This window comes from Calliphora vicina, chromosome 4, assembly GCF_958450345.1.
Source record: "Calliphora vicina chromosome 4, idCalVici1.1, whole genome shotgun sequence".
Taxonomy (NCBI): Eukaryota; Metazoa; Arthropoda; class Insecta; order Diptera; family Calliphoridae; genus Calliphora; species Calliphora vicina.
This window is the reverse complement of record NC_088783.1, coordinates 85,503,629-85,523,152: the sequence shown is the minus strand read 5'-3', so window position 1 is coordinate 85,523,152 and position 19,524 is coordinate 85,503,629. Positions and strand designations below refer to the sequence as shown.

At 27.9% G+C, this 19,524-nt stretch overlaps 1 protein-coding gene across 3 annotated transcripts in view; it reads left to right on the top strand.

Moving 5' to 3' along the window:
- Window positions 1–2,182, top strand: part of kek5 (kekkon 5) — a 279,052-nt gene extending 276,870 nt beyond the window's left edge. For all 3 annotated transcript variants that reach the window (XM_065510037.1, XM_065510035.1, XM_065510036.1), the window contains one exon: window positions 404–2,182. In XM_065510037.1, the coding sequence (XP_065366109.1) occupies window positions 404–1,632 (1,229 nt within the window). In that variant the 3' untranslated portion in view covers window positions 1,633–2,182. The remainder of the gene's footprint in view (window positions 1–403) is intronic.
- The last annotated feature ends 17,342 nt before the right edge of the window (window positions 2,183–19,524 follow it).

Below are 19,524 nucleotides of genomic sequence, written 5' to 3'. Positions count from 1 at the left end.
GCATTTAAATAAGAATACCCGCCCCTATGTGCAATGTCCGGTTTATAATATCAGATATACATACATACGTATTTGTTTTAACTTGTTTATCAATTTATCATAGTTACTGTTTCAAGAAATTAATAAATTTATCATTTGTTTCAACATTTAAACACGTACGTACCTACATACATACGTATTTGGTTCAATGACACGAAAAATAAATATGGAAACAATATTCTGACCTCAGTTATCTGTGAAAATTGTTATATGGCAATATTTTTAGTAGTAGAATTTTTCTCTTGCTTATTTAATGTATTGCAAAATACATAAATACATACATATTTATGTACATATTTTCTCACAACTTAAAATGTATTTTGTTTCATGTCTTTTATTTTGTTTTTTTATTATTTTTTTGCAGGCAATCACCATCATCCGCGAGACGATGAAACTCATTCTGTGGCCATGTCAGATACAATAACACCACGTACCCGTCACACATACATCGACGATACGTACGGCACAAGTTTGCCACCCGATTTATTAGCATTTCCAGCCCGTGTGCCACCCATGTCACCCTCCATGCAGTCGTCACAGTCGAACATACCCGATCAGGTAATCTACGGCATACGCTCGCCACCACTCACCAGTCCCGTATATGCTCACATGACTCCCCACGGCATTTATGGTACCACCACTATTGCGGCAGCTACTCCAAATGGATTTATGACGTTGCAACATCCCAAATCACGTAACTTAGCACTTATTGCCGCTGCAAATAGCAGACAACAACAATCACCGTTTGTGCCAGCACCAGTTGTGTATTCGCCTGCAGCTACGGCATCGGTTGTTATGAAACAGGGTTACATGACAATACCACGTAAACCGCGAGTGCCTAGCTGGGCACCCTCCTCCTCCAATACGCACTCGACACAGCTAAGTGAATTTCAATCACCCACCTCCCCCAATCCCAGTGAATCGGGTACAGCAACTACGGGCGAACTAACGGTTGAGCCTGTTTATGATAATTTGGGATTGCGAACAACCGCTGGCGGTAGCTCGACTCTTAATTTGAATAAGAGTCATTTGCAAGAACCACCAGTACGTTATACAATGCGTGATCGTCCGCTGCCGGCTACGCCCAGTCTCACATCGGTCAATTCAAATCAAGCCCAGCAGCAGCAACAACAACAACAACAGCAGCAGCAGCAACATTCAATGTATCAGCTGCAGCAGCAGCCGCAACAGCAGCAACAACAACCTCAGCAACAGCATTCAGCCAACAACATGTCGAATAATGCGAATAAAATCTACGAACCCCTACACGAGCTGGTCAATCAACTGCATCAGTCAACGACATCCGATACAGAGCCATTGTATGGCACGGCACGACACCACTCTGGCCTGACCATTGTGCCCAGCAGCAGTAACATCAACAACAACACAAGTGTTAACAACAACACCTCCTCCTCCGTCACCAACTCACCCTCGAAGAGTGGCAACAGCAGCGCAGAACCCAAGCTGACGAAAATACCACCAAGACCACCACCCAAGCCCAAAAAGAAAATGTCCGTAACAACAACACGCAGCGGCCACGGCAGCACAAGTCAACTGTTTGACGACGAAGGTGAAGATGGCACCGAAGTTTAGTTGATAATTCAAGCACCAGACGATGCTGGTGGTGTTAGCAGTGATGGCGATGGTGTATCTAATGGTTGCGTCATTGTTGTCGCCTCCTCTACTTCATCTTCTGCGTCTTGTTAGCTTGTAAAAACGTAATGCCTTCCTTTCCAAATCTAATGTAACGGTTAAAAACAAACAAAAAGAAAACATGAAAAGTGACTTAAAAAAATATGAAAGACCACCAATTGTTTTTCTACCCAGCATGAACATATTCGCTCGTTTTGTTCCTAGGATCTTTATTCTTATTTACTTTTTATCCAAAAAAGTGCACTTTATTAACTCACCGCTACAACTTGAATTGCATTTTACAACAGTAGTAGGGCAATAATTATTAGAAAATGTTTGATAACCATCTCAGCACCAACCATTATTCTTCGTAACCCCAAACAAGCAAACCAGCAAACCAACCACACCACCAACACCCATCAATGCCACCTTCAATTTAACTTCATACATGAATCACATTGAAAAAGTTACACCTATAAATATATACATACATACATATATATAGTTATAGTATACCTGCAATATAAGATTCGCTTTTTTATGAACAGAACTGAAATTATTTGGACTTTTCTTCTGTTTCTTGTGTTTTTGTTTTGATTTGATTTCCCTATCCCAGCCATACAACGACAGCGATCAGACTCTGAGTCTATACTTTGTTTATTTACATATGCAAAATACTATTTGAATATTCCAATCAATTGCCAATTTAATTCTCACAGTGTAACATCTACATAAACGTACGTACTAGGGTATCCAAATTATGCGTTTTTTCGTTTGTTCGAATAAACATAGTAAGAGATTTTAACTTGTTCGAATAATTCGGTCACACATTTAAAATTAATCGAATTATTGGAATAATAGATAGCTTTTAAATGATGTAAGAGATTCGATCTTTCTTCAAGTCGCTTAAAGCCACCATCATTTATATTCGTTTTAAGATAATTTTGTTCATCTGTTTCATCGTATCAATGTCAAACTCAATATCACTTCCTCAACATTTTCAATATTATATTTATTATCACTTTCTTCTGAGCTAATATTTTGATGATAATTATTAGTTTAAACATAAAAGGTATCAATAAATCAAATATTCTGTTTCGAAATCCATTCCAAAATCAGTCAGTCTTCTCTTTAATAAATAACTAAAATTTATTTTTAGAATTATAATTTATATAAAATGACTGCACGATTTCAGAAACGATATATAGTAATCTTTTCATTCAAAATAAAACTTTCAAATATAATTTCAAATTGTAAATTCTTTCTCAGCATTTTTAATACAATAATAATAATTTACACACACAGATAACATTTACATAAATGGAATGAATTGATTTGAAATCACAGTGAAAAATTATGAAGAAGTTTATAAAATGTATGGGTTTTTTTCAAAAAAATGGAAAATTACACTCTGATTTTTTACACTTTTACAATTTGAAACAAATCTAGAAGTTTTGAAGAAAATTATTTAAAATTTCATTTATGATTTTGTTTTGTATAAACAAAATCGTAGTCTGCTTTTACACTGGCCAAGTTTACTTGAAGCAAGTCTCTTCGATTCCTTTTTAAACTTGTTCGTCTGTTTACACACGGCAAGGCTGTGTGCAATTTTGTATGTCAAAACCTAATAGACGTCATAGTGAAAATGAGAAAACATAAGAGAATTGAAGAGACTTGCCAGTACAAGCGAGTGTGTACCCCTCTTCTTTCTTCTTGCCTCTCTCTCCTATAAACACAGACTTGCGGCAAGAAAACTTGCCCTGTTTTAAAAGCAGACATACTTAAAATTAAAAGGTTTATAGAATGAATTTGAAAGTCCAATTCATAGAAATTCATTACAGATTTGTACATTTTTTCTGTGTAAATATCTGCTTATTAAAAATGTCAGACATTATTAATTATTTAAATTTAGAATTATGAAAAAAATTGTGATAAAAATTATAAATTAAAACAAATAGTTTTATTCGTTTATCTACATAAACTTATTATTTGAATTAATCGTTATTATGGTGATTTCTAAATTCCAAAAATTATTCGTCAGAAACTGTTCGATTATTCGAACGATCATTATTGGAATGGATACCCTAGTACATACATATGCATGTATTTGGCCGTTGTTTATTCTCTTGTATTGTAATTTGATTGCGGGCGGAAAACCAAAAACAAATTTTTGCTGTGCTAAAGGGAAAAACTCACCGTTATTTTATTCGTTTCTTTTGTGTGTCGTACTCTCGCTGTGTCCCGACGTTATGTTTGAATTCGAGTGATTGAGTGTTGTATGTTGGAAAATATTCAATTTTAACTTCCTTCTTTATTTTTTTTTTTCATACATATTTGTTTAAAGTTATTTTATCAATATTAAATTTTATTTTATTTCTACAATTTTAACTTTTTACACAGTTCCATTGATGGAAGTAATGTGTAGGGTTTCTATTCTTTTAAAATTTTATCATTTTATTAGATCCAACAACGATTTTAACAATGCATAATGGCTAACAATTTGCAGTAAAAAACATTTTGATGTTTTATGCATTTTATGAATTTATTAATAACCAAAATATTTGGCACCCAAAATGACTAATTAAGTTTTATTTTTAAATTAGTTAAAGCTTGTTTTGAAAAGGCTTTATTATTTCAGACTTGGCAAATAAAAAAAGTTGTCCTAGACAAATGAAACTTATTCTACTATTGGACATTTCATCAATTAACTTCCAATATATTCGAAATTTATTTCCAAATTTCTAAAACATCGTCATATAGGAATACTTCCCATTGTCAATAATTCGCTAGTATCCTTTTGATTAAAAATGCTATAAAACTGCTAAAACCAAAATTATATTTTAAAACTATTTCAGTAAATATTTTTATTAAATTTATTTATTTTGGCTGATTACCGCAAAAGTTTCCAAAATATAAATTTTTCTCATATTAATAAAGTATGAGTTAATATTATTTGAATAATATTACTCATACGTTAATATGGTTATTGCAAAAATAATAACTGTAATTAGCATTTTTTAAAATACATTTTTCTCAATTTTTATAAAAATCTTAAATCAAGTTCATGTTAGTTCATAGTTTGATTATTAATGCCTTACTAAATTGTTTTTTTAACCAAGAGTTTGCAATTTTAAGAAGCTCAATTCCTGAAGAAAATGATGTGTTTGAATTTAAATTTTTCTTAATTTTTATTTCGAATTTACGAAATTTTTCTTTATTTACATGAAAACCCTTATTTATCCTGTGTAACAACCATGTAAAACTCAATGATTTAATAGTTTGTTATTGTGAAAGAGAAATTGAGTGTAAAAACTATTAAAGTTTTCATTGTTGAAAATAAATTGATGTATTTTATTATTAATAAAAAAAATTATGCAGTCAAATTCTAGCGCTTCAAAATTATGAAAGTTCACAACAAAAATTGTAAAATTTTTAAATGCATTTCATAGAAAAGTCTGAATATTGTATTAGTCATTTTGGAATTGGATGAACGATTTTGAGTTATTTCGGTAACAACATATTAAAGGTAACGGTATATCAAGTAAAAATATGATTTTCGAATCATATTTATTATATTACACGGGACGACAAAATATTTTTTACATTTTATTTTGAAAAGAGTTATTACAGTTTATTCGATAAAGGTATTTTAGGTGTACTGACTTTGTATAACTGTAGCCAAACTTGAACCTAAATAAAAAAATATTTCGTTTTCAATATAATTTATAAAGACACACTATTGTTCTGTGTAGTTATGGCTTACGCCTTGTTATTGACAACATTTTTCCACATTATTCGATTTAAAATTATTAAGGGTACTCATTTAAACGCTTAAGTTTCCCATTTGTGCAAATGGGCAAATTTGCGCGACATGTTTCATGAACCCACCTTTTCAATTTTGTGCAAGTTTATACAGAAAATTTATATTTGTCAAATAAAAATACATAAATTCAACAAAAGCTTTAATAATTTTTTTCAAATTGTATAAATTTTAATTTTAAAATGTTGAATGAAAGTTAAATCGTTGGAACAAAGGGTGGTATACATAGTTTGGAGGACTTTGTTTATGTTCTAGCTGTTGGTTAATGTTTTCATACACAATGTCATTTAATACAATCATTCTGTTCCAAAGTTACACAATTTTCACATGCACAAAATTTTTATATTTTATTTGATTTTTATTTCTTATAAATAAAAGTAAACAAAAGCAGCTGATTCATCAAATGCACAATAAATTCAAGTTTGCGAGTCTAAATTGTCGCGCAAACTTATCGGATTTGTGCAAACGAATTTCCATACATTTTTTGACATTTCATTTGCGAGAGTGTAAACATGCACAGATTGCACAGTTTGCGAGGCTTTTAAGCGTTTACATGAGGACCCTTATTGTTTTTTATTTTTTGTATACACAAATTATGATCTCATTTTAAAATATTTTTCCAACAACACCCAGCACTCCAGCAACAAAAAACATAACGACGATTTATTTGCCAGACTTGTGTGCCAAATGACTGATGTAGTTTTTACTAAAACAATAATAATAAAAAATTACAAAAAAATAAACAAAACAAAAAAACTAATTTATAAAAAGAAAATGACTTATTAAGCCGCAATGTAAACTTTTGTAATTAAAATATTGAAAAACTTAAAATAAAAATTTAAAATAAATTGAGAAAAACCTCCTCTCAATGATCTTCATTATAAAGTATAAAAAACAAAACAAAAAATAAATTGGAAAAGTTTTTGTTTTTAAAATTATGTTCAAATTTATTACAATATTTTAATAATTTTTATATATTTTGTTTTTTTTAATAGTTTTAGTTAGGATCATGTACAAAATATAAACAAATAAACAAAACTATTTGACAAGCAACTGTATAAATGAACAAGAAAACAACAAATAAAGAAGATAAAATCAAGGAGAATAAATTTAAATTTAATTATATTTACATTTACATTTAGAAAGCATTAAAGCCAGATATGATAATATCGAATTTGTATTATAGTAAATCATATTTACGAAAAACAGAATTGAAAAATTGATAATATTGTTAAAATGAAAAATTATTATTAATAAAACAAAAAGGAAAACCATTTGTAATAAGCTTTTATTATACAATTTATAAATATTTTTTATTAAACTTAAAATTAATATAGAAATGGCAAAAGAATATTACAAGAACACAAACGAGTTATTGGGTTTTGTTGGTTAGATTATGTCTATAAGATGAAGCATGTATTTAAAATATATTTAGAATAAATTTATTAAAACTTATTGTAATTGAGCTGAGTCTATGCACTACTAACCCTCCCTCCCTCATAAAAAAACACATCCAATAAATGTGTGCTTAAATTGTAAATTAAATAAATTTGAATGGGGGGTGCTATAATCACACACTTACACTTTATTTAACTCTTCCTCTGGCCTATGGGCCAGTGAATGAATAACTTAACAGGCGCTACAATAAAACCGGAATTTAATAATTTTCCTTTAGTTGGGTTTATTTTTTTAGTATTGTCATCTATATTAAATATGTACTAGTATATATACAATATGAAACTATAAAGAAACATACAAAAATTTTAACTTTATTCTTATTTTTCCAACATTAATCTGTTTATATAATTTGTTAAGTAAAAAATAAATGACCTTTAAAAAGTATTCATTATATCAAATATTAATTTTAAGTTTTTTTTATGCATATTTTTAATTTAGTACCTTTTCTCTATAAACATTTCAATTTAATCATTCAATGTGGAACAAAATAAGTAGTGGAGCCAGGCTAGAAGCATTGAACTAAACAGAATCATTGTACCACAATAAGTATAGAAAATTGTAAAAATAGCTACTGTATTTCTGTACAAAATGTTGTGTATAACAATATTTTTTATAGAAAATGCGTAAAACTGCTTTTTCTATAGAAAATATTGTGTATAATAGTTTTTTTCTAAAGAAAATTTGGTATATAACAGTTTTTCTTATAGATAACTTGGTGTATAACAGTTTTTAACAGTAGAAACATGGTGTATAATAGTTTTTTCTAAAGAAAATTCTATGTATAACAGTTTTTCCTATAGATAACTGTATAACAGTTTTTCCAGTAGGTGTATAACAGTTTTTCCTTTAGAAACTTGCTGAATAACAGTTTTTTCAGTAGAAAACTTTTGGGAAAACTTGGTGTATAACATTTTTTTTGTAGGAAACTTGGTGTATAACAGTTTTTTCTAAAGAAAATTTGGTGTATAACTGTTTTTCGATAGAAAACATTGTGTATTCCACTTTTTTTGGGAAAACTTGGTGTATAACATTTTTTTCTGTAGGAAACTTGGTGTATAACAATTTTTTTCTAAAGAAAATTTGGTGTATAAGAGTTTTTTCAATGGATAACTTGGTGTATAACAGTTTTTCTTTTAGAAAATTTGGTGTATAACAGTTTTTCGGTAGAAAACATTGTGTATTCCACTTTTTTTGGGAAAACTTGGTGTATAACTATTTTTTTAGTAAAAAACTTGGTGTATAACTGTTTTTTTTTCTGTAGACAACATGGTGTATAACAGTTTTATCTATAGAATGCTTGGTATAACAGTTTTTTATTGAAAATTTTTCGTATAACAGTTGTTACTAAACAATTTTTTATATAACAATTGTAGTTCAGCTCATTACTTAAACAAATGAAAAGGTTCAATAAATCGAAAAACATTGAATATTATTTTTAAAAAAATTGCCTAAAAAATTCAACGAATTATTTTGTTAATTTCTTTTTATTTTATTGTAAATTAATAATTTTGTAAGTAAGATTTTCTATTTTTTCTATTCTAAGATTTATTTTATTGAAAATATTATTAAAAAAAGTTAAACAAATATAAATTTTGTTTAATATTCATTGTATGTATTTGTAAATTAATATGTGTATGTAAACATTTATGTGTAAGGCCTTAGATAGTTTAAATCTTAAGTGGTACTTTTTAGTCTTTAGAGTCTATTAATAAGAACAAAATAAAATCAATAAATAAATATATATATATTTTTATATTTTACAAATTATTATTACAATTATTATAATTTTATTGGAAACAATTAAACTATAAACCGTTGTTACATAAAACGAAAACTAATTAAACGAGTACAATTAAAACATTTTTTTTTATAAGTTTTACATATTTTTTGATTTAATTTTAAACTTTACAATAATTTAAAATTTACTAATTAGTTTAAGTTTTACGTTTAGATTTTTTTTCACTTACAATTTGAGTAAATACAAACAATTAAAAACCTTTTTTCAGCGTTTTAAACGTTTTAATAAATGAATAATTTTATTTAAATTTTTATTATCCCTTCTTTATCCTTTCAATGGAATTCAACAAAGACAGACATAAATTTGTATTTATTTAGCAATTAATTTGCATATTTACTTATTCGCAATGTAAATTATTTTGAAATGTTTTATTGTTTGCCCAGAGATCAAAAATGTCATAATGATTTCTATTTATTGTTAATAAATTCACTTTCATTGATTCGTGATTGCATTTAATAATTATAACAATTGTTTTGTTGTAATAATTTCCTAAATTTGTAATTAACTAAAACCAACAGCAACAACAACAATAATTAAAATACTAATTACATGCATTTTTTATAAACCAATAAATAGTAAATTAACATTTTCAAATTTATTTATCAAATTATTAATTGTTTTTTTATTTATTTAGATTTTTTTTGTTTGAGCAATTTTATCAATTTATTTCAAATGCAACAAATTGTGGTAATAATAATTAATAGAAAGTTGTAAAAATAAATTTAATATTATCATTATATTATTAGTAATAATTATAATTATAATAATAGTAATTCTATAAATATACATTATATTGATAAATATAAATAATTATATATTTAAAAAAAAAATTATTAAACATAAAGAAAAACAATCTAAATATTTAATAAATGTATAAAAGAACTTTTTTTTATTAAAAATTAAACAAAAATCAACTGTGTTTTTATTCAAAGTAGAGTTCATTGAATCAGCAATGTATTGGATTTTGCCATTATTCATACTAAATGTGTACACTGAACCATTAAAGTTTAAGTACACCTAATATTAAGAAAAACAAACATATTTATGTATTCTTTTCCTTACCACGACTGAAAACCTAAAAACCCTTTAAACTTTTTTCATGATGATTTGAATAGGAGAAAACACTAAAATATTACTATGTATAAGTATTTAGAGCTTATTACAACATTTTATTGACAAAAATAATAGTTTAAACTGACTATATTTATTTTTTTAATTTAATTAATTTTAATTTAAATGGCGTGAAACTAAGCTCCGAATTAGCATGTAGTGTGAAATGAATTGTTTATTTGCTATTATAAAATTGTTTACTGAAACCCATGGTACAATCAGTTACCAGGTACAATTATTAGAGAGAGTTTCCTTTGTTCACCCCTAAAACGTCAAACTATGTATTTAATCACTTAACTTTTTTTTAATTTGTTACCGCGATATTTTTTAAATTTGTTACGTTTTAACTGAAATTATACACACTTATTAAAAAATATAGTTTTTCTTCAATTGTTAGTAAATTTTTGTAATAAAAATTTAAATTCAATTATTTTTTTTTGGCATTCCCTTTTTATATTTTTTATTTTCTTTAGTTTGACGTTATAGGGAATGTATAATTGAGAACATACTTTCTAATAATTGTACCTTGCTAATTCTACAATGACTGAAACCAAATGTATATTTTCTAATAATTTTTTTAGTTTTTGTATACATATACATATTTCCAGAATATATATTGTTTTATTATAAGAGAGAAATCTGTCACGTACGGTATGTACGTACGATGTTAAATTTTATTTATTATAAAATCATCCAAAGACTGTTTTTATTTAAATATGACGGATTTTAAAGGACAAATATTTCGTTTAGTGTAAGAAATTAAAAGAAAACATAACGCCTCTCACGATTCGAAAATTTTCACATATTTCAACATGTACCTCAAAATGACTTCCTTTTTATGTCACGTACGATACCCTTATTTCGCTCGATATTTTGGACAACAATGTCTTGAAAGAACTTTTTATTATTTTAAAATATAGTACCCTCTGAATTGAACATAAAGACAAAATTATTTTGCAGATACTCTTATTTTTGAAAAATCTATTCCACTTCATAGGCGTACAAATGTCACGTACGATGATATGGTTTTGCCCATATGTAAATTTTTTCTATAATAAAGTTGTATATCTTTGGCATTTAATTGGTTAGGTTTTCAGAATATATATCTAATGAAAGCCTGATTGATATCTAAGAAATATTGTACATATGTATATTGTACAACATATATTTTTAAAAAAGAGGACCAATATGGCAAAATTTTAAAATATCAATTTTGAAATGCCTATAACTCGGAAATTATAAGAGATAAATAGCACACATCAGCACGTTTTTCAAGATCTAGCCAAACTCAGATGGGAAACAAAAAATGGAAAGTGTTTAAAAATTTCACAAGTCGATGGTACCCTACTTTGAGCCTCCATAGCACCGCCCCTAGAGCTTTTGTAGGGCGCATTTTAAAACCTTTAATCCGAATAATCCTTGGCTACGCCCATGCCAGGCGTTTAGAAATGCCAGATTTTTTTCCAAAAAATGTTGATTCCGCCCCACAGTGTAGTGATGGAAAACAGTGAGCAAAACGATGTGATTAAAACTGCAACAAAAGTACAATTTTAACAAATTTTATTAATGTATTTTTTTATTTATTTATGAAATTGAAGAATATTTACAAATAATCAACTTTAAGGCCCAACTATAATATGCATACACTAGTTTAAAGGTCCAACTATAATATGCATACACTAGCTTAAGTCAGCTTAAGCAACTGTGCGAATACATATAAAATGTATGTGACAAACTATAATGTACTTAAGAGAGTTTCGTTAAGTTTCGTCAAATTTTATTTGCTTAAGCAAAGACCGAAGCTCTGAAAAGGATGAAGAAAATTAATTTATTTTCATAAAATAATAAGAAATACGTATTTTTTTAATTACGTGTTGCACATAAATGTGCAAATGGGGCTAAATTGTTTTAAATGCACATAAGTACATTATGGCCACCTAAAAGTTTCTTCGGATTTTCTTAAGCATTTGACAGTCTTTTCGTTCGGTTTTGACATTAACTTAAGCTAGCTTATGCATATAATAGTTGGCCCTTTAGTCATTTTATCATTTTAACTAAAACTGCAGATTTTCTTAACAGAATGCTATTATTATTTACATCAAAATCTTTATTTTAAAATTTCATATTTTCAATTTTTATATAAGAAGAGGTAAGCAAAAATGAAAAAAAATGATAATTTCGCATTCGAAATCTGAATTTGTAATGCTATGAATAAAAAACCATCGAACAAAATGGCTTTCTACTGCATGTACTTGGGTTCAAATCCATTAAGAACTGCTTGAGTTAGAGGCAAATTATTAAAGCAAGATTTTTTTAATTTTTTGGAAAAAAGGAATTTTGCTGTAAGAACGGAAAAACGATTTTAGAGACCACTTCCCTCTTTAGAAAACAATGTATATGCGGTCAAAATAATAGCACCACGACATTCATATTGCTATATAATAAATAATATTACGTAAAAACTGTTAAATGAATTTTTGTTGTTTTTGTATACCTTAAAAATAATTTTGAAAATTAGATGCAAATTTTAAAGAAAAACTACATAATTTATAAACACCTAAAAAAATAACCAGTCAAAAAATAGCACCAAGATAGAAATCGATTAAAATAAACGAAAATTGACCAGGACAAAATTTAATTTAGTAACAATTATTACGGTTTGTACGTTCTGTGTTATTTGGCAAAAAAGAGACCAAACACCTCCTTCCTACCCATAAAGATTTTCAAAATTTTGTATCGAACTTGTATGCCAAATATATTTTTTCATTCCCCAAAATAAATTCTTAAATATTTTTGGTTTCCTTTTACCCTTTTTGTGACTTTTGGCCATCTATTTTTAATAAAAAAATCTGCCTCTTTGAAAGATAAGATGAAGTTTTGTTTAAATTGGATTCGGAGGACATAATGCGTAATGCGACTTCGGTAATTTTACCATTAATAGAGGATGTTATATTGTTATTGGTGAAACTTTTCTAGGATTTAAATAAATTAAATTTTGTTACTAAAAAAATTAGAAAAGTAAAATTTATTTTTTTTTTAATTTTATTCATTTCGATAAAATAAATTCAAATTACATATAATATTATTGTGATTTTTTAAAACGATAACATGAATATTCCTTCCCCCAATTTTTGCTGGAGGTAAAATTTTTAAAAAGACATGGTTCCAAACGAAAAATTTTGCAAAAAGACATGCCACTGTTCGATGGTGCTATTATTCTGACTGCACAAAATCTGTCAAATAATTGATTGAAATGTTAATATTTCGTAAAGAAAACTTTACTCATATAGGAAATCGAGATTAATTAACGATCTTATATGTTGTTAATTGCTTTAAGGTTCTATGGTGCTATTATTTTGACAGGCACTGTGATAAAAATAAGTAAGAGAGCTATATTCGGCTGTGCCGAGTCTTATATAGCCTTCACCAAATTATACTTCAAAATAAAAATTTTAAATATTTTTAGGTAAACAAAATTTATTTGTTTTTTTTCATTCTTTGGAATAAAAATTCTTTCGAATTGTTTTTTTAAATTTTAGAAATTTTGTTTTGGTTTTTCGTTTTTTTTAATATTTAGCAAAAAAAAGTTTGACCCATTGTATTTCCAACTTACTATGGTCTTATATACGTTGTTGCAAAGGTCTTTGAAATACATATCTATCATTAGTTATCCATATTGTCTATATTAATGACTTAGTAATCCAGATATAGGTCAAAAATCGAGTTTGACCTGGTTTTTTCCTTATATCTCAGCCATTTGTGTACCGATTTTCTCGAATTTAAATAGCAACCAAGCCGGAAGAATTCCGGAAATATTGATGTATGAATCGTGTATAGAAGTTATTTGGGGGCTTGTTGATTTCAACAAACTGACAGACAGACAGACGGCCATGGCTTAATCCAGACTATACAGTGGTGGCCAACTATTTAAGACAAATACTTGATTTTTTTTCATCAACTGAATTTTAAGTGCGACAGAGCCATAACAAAAGGGCCTAAGGGTATGAAATTTATTATTAATATTTATAGTTTCTCAAAAATGTTTTGAAAAATCGGTACAACATACATATATGGACAAATACGTTGACCCACCTCAGCGAACATCCGCTGTTAATAACATGATATTACCGAAACTAATGGAACTAAAAATACGAAATTTGGTCCGAATATTTTATAATAATAAAAATATAATGATATAAATGTTAGAAAATATGTTTATTTAAAAAAAAAAATGTTTGCTCATGTTGTAGAAAAATCTTATGTGTTTGTGGTGAATATATATGAATTGACAGAGTTGAATAAAATTCACTTAAGGAAATATTTGAAAAAATAATTTACAATCACATGGAATTTAGCAAACAACTTTTGTCTTAATTACCACCACCGTATACACATAAAAATGGTTTTGCTCATTGGGCAACATAGAGACGAGACGTAATTGTCAAAAACCTAAGTCTGTTGTCAAAAACCTATCTCTCGCAACAACAAAATACATGCTAGTCAATGTATTTTGTTGTTGTATCAAACATATTTTTTGTTGTATTTTTGTTTGACAAATCGTAGTGTCTCGTCTCTATGTATAATTCTCTATGGTTTTGTTCATGTCTTATTGAGCACCGGATGAAGTTACCAGTTTGATAACTTAATGCCATGTTCAAAGGTACATCTGGCAATACCAAACTATACAACACATAAAATTCAACAAACAATGCATTAAATTTATTAGCATAACTTTAGGATGGTTTTTTAAATAATCTGCTATGGTAACAGATTAATGTTAAATTTGTATGTAAAATGTCAAACCGTAATACAAGATATATTAATGGGATTGAGACTGAAAAAAAATTAGAATTTCTTTCAGGGATGGAAAATTATTTTTTTTGTTGGTAATAAAATAATATTGAAATATTTTTTTCCGTTTCAGTGTACTACAATTTAATTATTTTTCATATAAGCGTACTTATATATAATCTATACAAACTACAGCTTAAAAAAGAGTTTCTATGAAAATATTGTTTTACACAATAGTCCAGTTCACAATCTTGTGTATTTACATTGCAAATTTATGCAATGGTGTATTTCTGTGCATTTTGTTAGTGTAAAGTTAAAATGCAATGCAATACCATTTACACAAGATTGTGAATTAGGCTAATGTATTTTACAAAAATTGTTGTTATACACAAGATTTCCTATGGTAAATACTGTGTATAACTAAAGAACTTATTTAAAATAATTTTTTTAAATTTATCAAATGTTTCTCAAAGAAATATTAAATGAATATGGATCCAAATACTTTGGATTTTATTAAAATTCAACCACAAAATAAAAAGTATTGTAATTGTCACGCCCTTGTATCAGGATTCAGCATGACTCTCTGTTTTTCAATATGGCGAAATTTAAAGAAAGCGACATGAACGGACATGCTTTTATCGAACAGCAAATACTTTTGACTCTTTAGGAAAGTGCATATTTGTCTATAAATAAACTGAAATGGGTAGCGGGAGCAGTTCTGTTAGGCATTTTTGGGAAAATTCGTCAAAATTATGAAAAATCGTCAAATTCGTAAGTATATTAATATTATTCAGTACAGTGTTTTTGTTACTAACATTTTAATAATATTAGCTATGTTCAATAACTAAAAGTTGTTACTAGTTAGTAACAATTGTTACTGGAAAAGCGTTCATTAACTCAAAAAACTTGCAAGTAGAGAAAAATTCAAGAGCGTACAAATTTTAGAGAGTGCTCTCTCGTTGCTTATATTTCATATTTCATATGTTTTGTGTTATTGTTTATTTATTTTCAATTTTATTTTTGTGGTGAAAAAATATAAAAAAAAGAATTTTCAATAAAATTGAAGAAAATTTGAGTATTTATACATACATTTTAAAAGGAATAAAATATGAAAATTGTGTGTATAAAACAATTGTTGTTTTTGAGATTTTAAGAGAGTAATTTTGTAAATTTTGATTTTATTCTATCGTTGCAAGTATTTACTGGGAAGTAAATGAACAGACCTATTCACATAAAAACTATTTTTGAAATAGTAAGGTTATTCATTTCAAAAAAATGGAAAATTACACTCTGATTTTTTTTACACTTTTACACTACAAACACAAGAAAAAAATCAAAAAATATTTTTTTAGTTTTTGTGGATTTTTGTTAATTTTTTGTTGTTTAAAAGTGTAAAAAAATCAGAGTCTAATTTTCCCTTTTTTTGAAATGAATAACCTTACTATTAAAATAAAAAAATCTTCAAGGGTTCTTGTCTCAAAGAATTTCTTGTCTTAAGGTAGGGTCACACATGACAAATATTTGACGAAAAAGTAAAAATAAAATACATTTGAATTCTTTATTTATTTATTTCACAAACTTATTTTACTTAGGATGATTCAAAACTAAAAATTTAATTTTATTTTATTTGATGCTGTTAGATCTTACAAAACACTTGTAAGAGTAAACACGTCAAACAGATTTGTGCTAAAAAGGAGTGGTTACGCTTTTTTGAGTAAATATTTGTCGTGTGTGATCCTACCTTTAGTTTTATTTAACTAAAAATACTGATGAATTTTGTTCAACTATTAGGTCATTTACAAAATCACATAAATTAGGAAACGCTGGTTTATTGTTTGATTTGACCTTTTTCCAGAAAATATTAAAATCGAAAGAACTTGCACTTATAAGCAAAGACTCGATGGAATTAATTCTTAATTCAATTTTCGAAATCAAATTAAACTGTATCTCGTAACCATTCCAGCAATGAATTCATAGACTTAATTCATTTCTCCTTCAAATGTATTGAAATCATTCCTATGAGAATCAATTCCTTATGGAATCATTAAAATGTTCCTTAATTCAAATCCATTACAAAATTTAATTTGAATGATTAAATTTTTCTTCAACTAGATTTTTTTTACAAGTTAATTAATGAATTAATTTAACTATTAAAGAATTCTATTTAAATAAAAGCCTTTGAAAGAAGCTAAAGCTCACACTAAATTAATTCTAAGCTCTGGGCCAAATTACCGCATTCGATGTCGAGTAAAATGCATTGTAATTTTGTTATTTGCGATTATGGCATTCGATATCGAGCAGAACTTCGATATCAAAATTATTTTTCGATACAATAACTCACGAATGCGATAATTTGCCCCTAATTATAAGCCAGTAGCTTAGTTGTATATAGAGATGCCAAACGGGGAATCCCTTTTCCGAAAATCCCGAAGCCCGGGATTTTTTAATTTTAAATACCGGGATTTTCGGGGTTTTCCAAATCCCGTTTTTCATAAATAAATAGTTAAAATTGTAATTTGTGTGTGCCTTTTTCATGCATTTTGACATTCTACATGCCCATTTGACATTCTACATGTTAAGCTCAACTCCTGCTACAACATAGTTAATAAAGGAAAGCGGTATTTTTGGTTTTCCTTGAGTGGGGCTCTGGAAAATCAACTTTTTAACTTTTTTTTTTAAGTTATCTAACAAAACTCAATTTAAATCCTCTTCAAACGAAATTGATTTTATCTCAGATGAGGAGCTCGAACAAATATTTCAATTGCTCAAACAATAACGAAACCAAGTTATAATGTAGATTTGCAACATGCAAAAGAAATAGATCACTTTATTTCTGAAGGAACATGAGGAAAATACTTGCAGATTTGTTATAAGTATTTGCAAATGGTTTTGCCAATGTGAAAGATGTTTTTCGGCAGCAGCATATGTCGGAAACAAAATTCGTTCCAGAATGGAAGACGAAACCATAGATGCAATAGTATGCTTTTTAGTGTCTAATAAAAATTAATTGCTAAATAAAAAAATGTACTTTCAATTGTAAAGACATAATTATGTACGTTTCTTTCTTATAATATCGGGATTTGAAATTACCCGAAAATCCCTTTTCTTTACCAAATCCCGATCCCCGGGATTTTAAAAAATCAGTCCCGATTAGCATCTCTAGTTGTATATCAACTGATTTTTAGTTTCTCAGCGAATTTAGAAAGAAGAAACTGAGGCCTATCGAATGGTATATATGCTATTTAGGTTACCTTGAGAAATCTTAATGTATTCCTCAAGCAAAAACATTTTTTTATTGTACTCGACAACACATACCAGATTTTAAATTTCAATTGTACATTGAGAAATCTTTAGTTTTACATAAATTCAAGAAAAACTTCCTCTCTTTTTTATATATTTATTTTAATTTCTAAAATAAAATTTTGGTGGAAAAATCGTCGGCAAGTTAACGAATTTACAAAAGAAATCGTCAAACGTCAAATCACTAAATTTACTCAAAAAAATCGTCAAAATGACGTAAAATCGTCACACCTAACACCACTGAGCAGGAGTACAACGTTATTTTTGATTATGAAATAAAATCATTTACAGCTCTGATAATTACACATGACTTTTAAACAAAGCATTGTTCGATATTTCATATGCATTTGCTTTATTGGTGAGAGAGCTACCCAGCAAACATAATGTTAAACACTTAAAATAAGAAAAAAAGTTTAGATTTAGAACAAAGTATATTTATACAAGTATATGCAAGTGATCAGCTGTTCATTTTTTGTTTCATTGTAAATAATTGTGAGATTGTCAAAATTGTTTACTTTTTTTATACCCTTCAGCTTCGTGAGAAGGGTATATATAAGTTTGTCATTCCGTTTGTAATTTCTACATTTTTCATTTCATATATATTCTGGATCCTTATAGATAGCGGAGTCGATTAAGCCATGTCCGTCTGTCTGTCTGTCCGTCTGTCTGTCTGTCCGTCTGTCTGTTGAAATCAATTTTCTGAAGGCCCCAGATATCTCCGGGATCCAAATCTTCAACAATTCTGTCAGACATACTTTCGAGAATTTTGCTATTTAAAATCAGCAAAATCGGTCCATAAATAACGGAGATATGAGCAAAAATCCGAGACAACCTCTGAAAATTTCATCAAAAAACACAATGTATTGCATGCTTTGACAAAAAAACAACAAAACGTATGTTTAGATGTGCAAGCTTTGTGTATTTTGTTTTTCTTTTGTGTTTTGTTTCTTTTGGCGTTGTTGTTGTTTTTTATACAACTAAAGTTTAGTTTGGTTGTGTGTTGGTTTTTTTGACAAAAAAGCAACAAATCGTATGTTTGGATGTGCATGCTTTGCGTTTTTTTGTTTTTCTTTTGTGTTTTGTTTCTTTTGGCGTTGTTGTTGTTTTTTATACAATTAAACGTATGTTTGGATGTGTGTTGGTTTCATTGCCTTGCGTATTTTGTTTTTGTTTTTTCTTTTGGTGTTTTGTTTCGCTTGGCGTTGTTGTTGTTTTTTGTGTTCTTGATAAATTTAGGATGCTGTACGCTGAAAGTGGGCAATGTACATACATACCTATATACTAATTATAAAAAATAATAATGCATCCACAACAAAGGTGAAGGGTATATAAGATTCGGCATAGCCGAATATAGCACTCTTACTTGTTGTATTTGAAATTATTAATATAAAAAAGTAATTTTGAAAAATTTTAATAGAATATCAATTGGAAAAATGTGTTTTTGTTCATTGTACCAGTGGCAGTGGTGACTTATTCTATGTGCAAAAATACCCGATTAAATGGGCAACGTGAATGAAATTTGTGGCAAAAATTGTCAACAGTTTTTGACAATCAACAAAATTAATGCTGTTTTTTA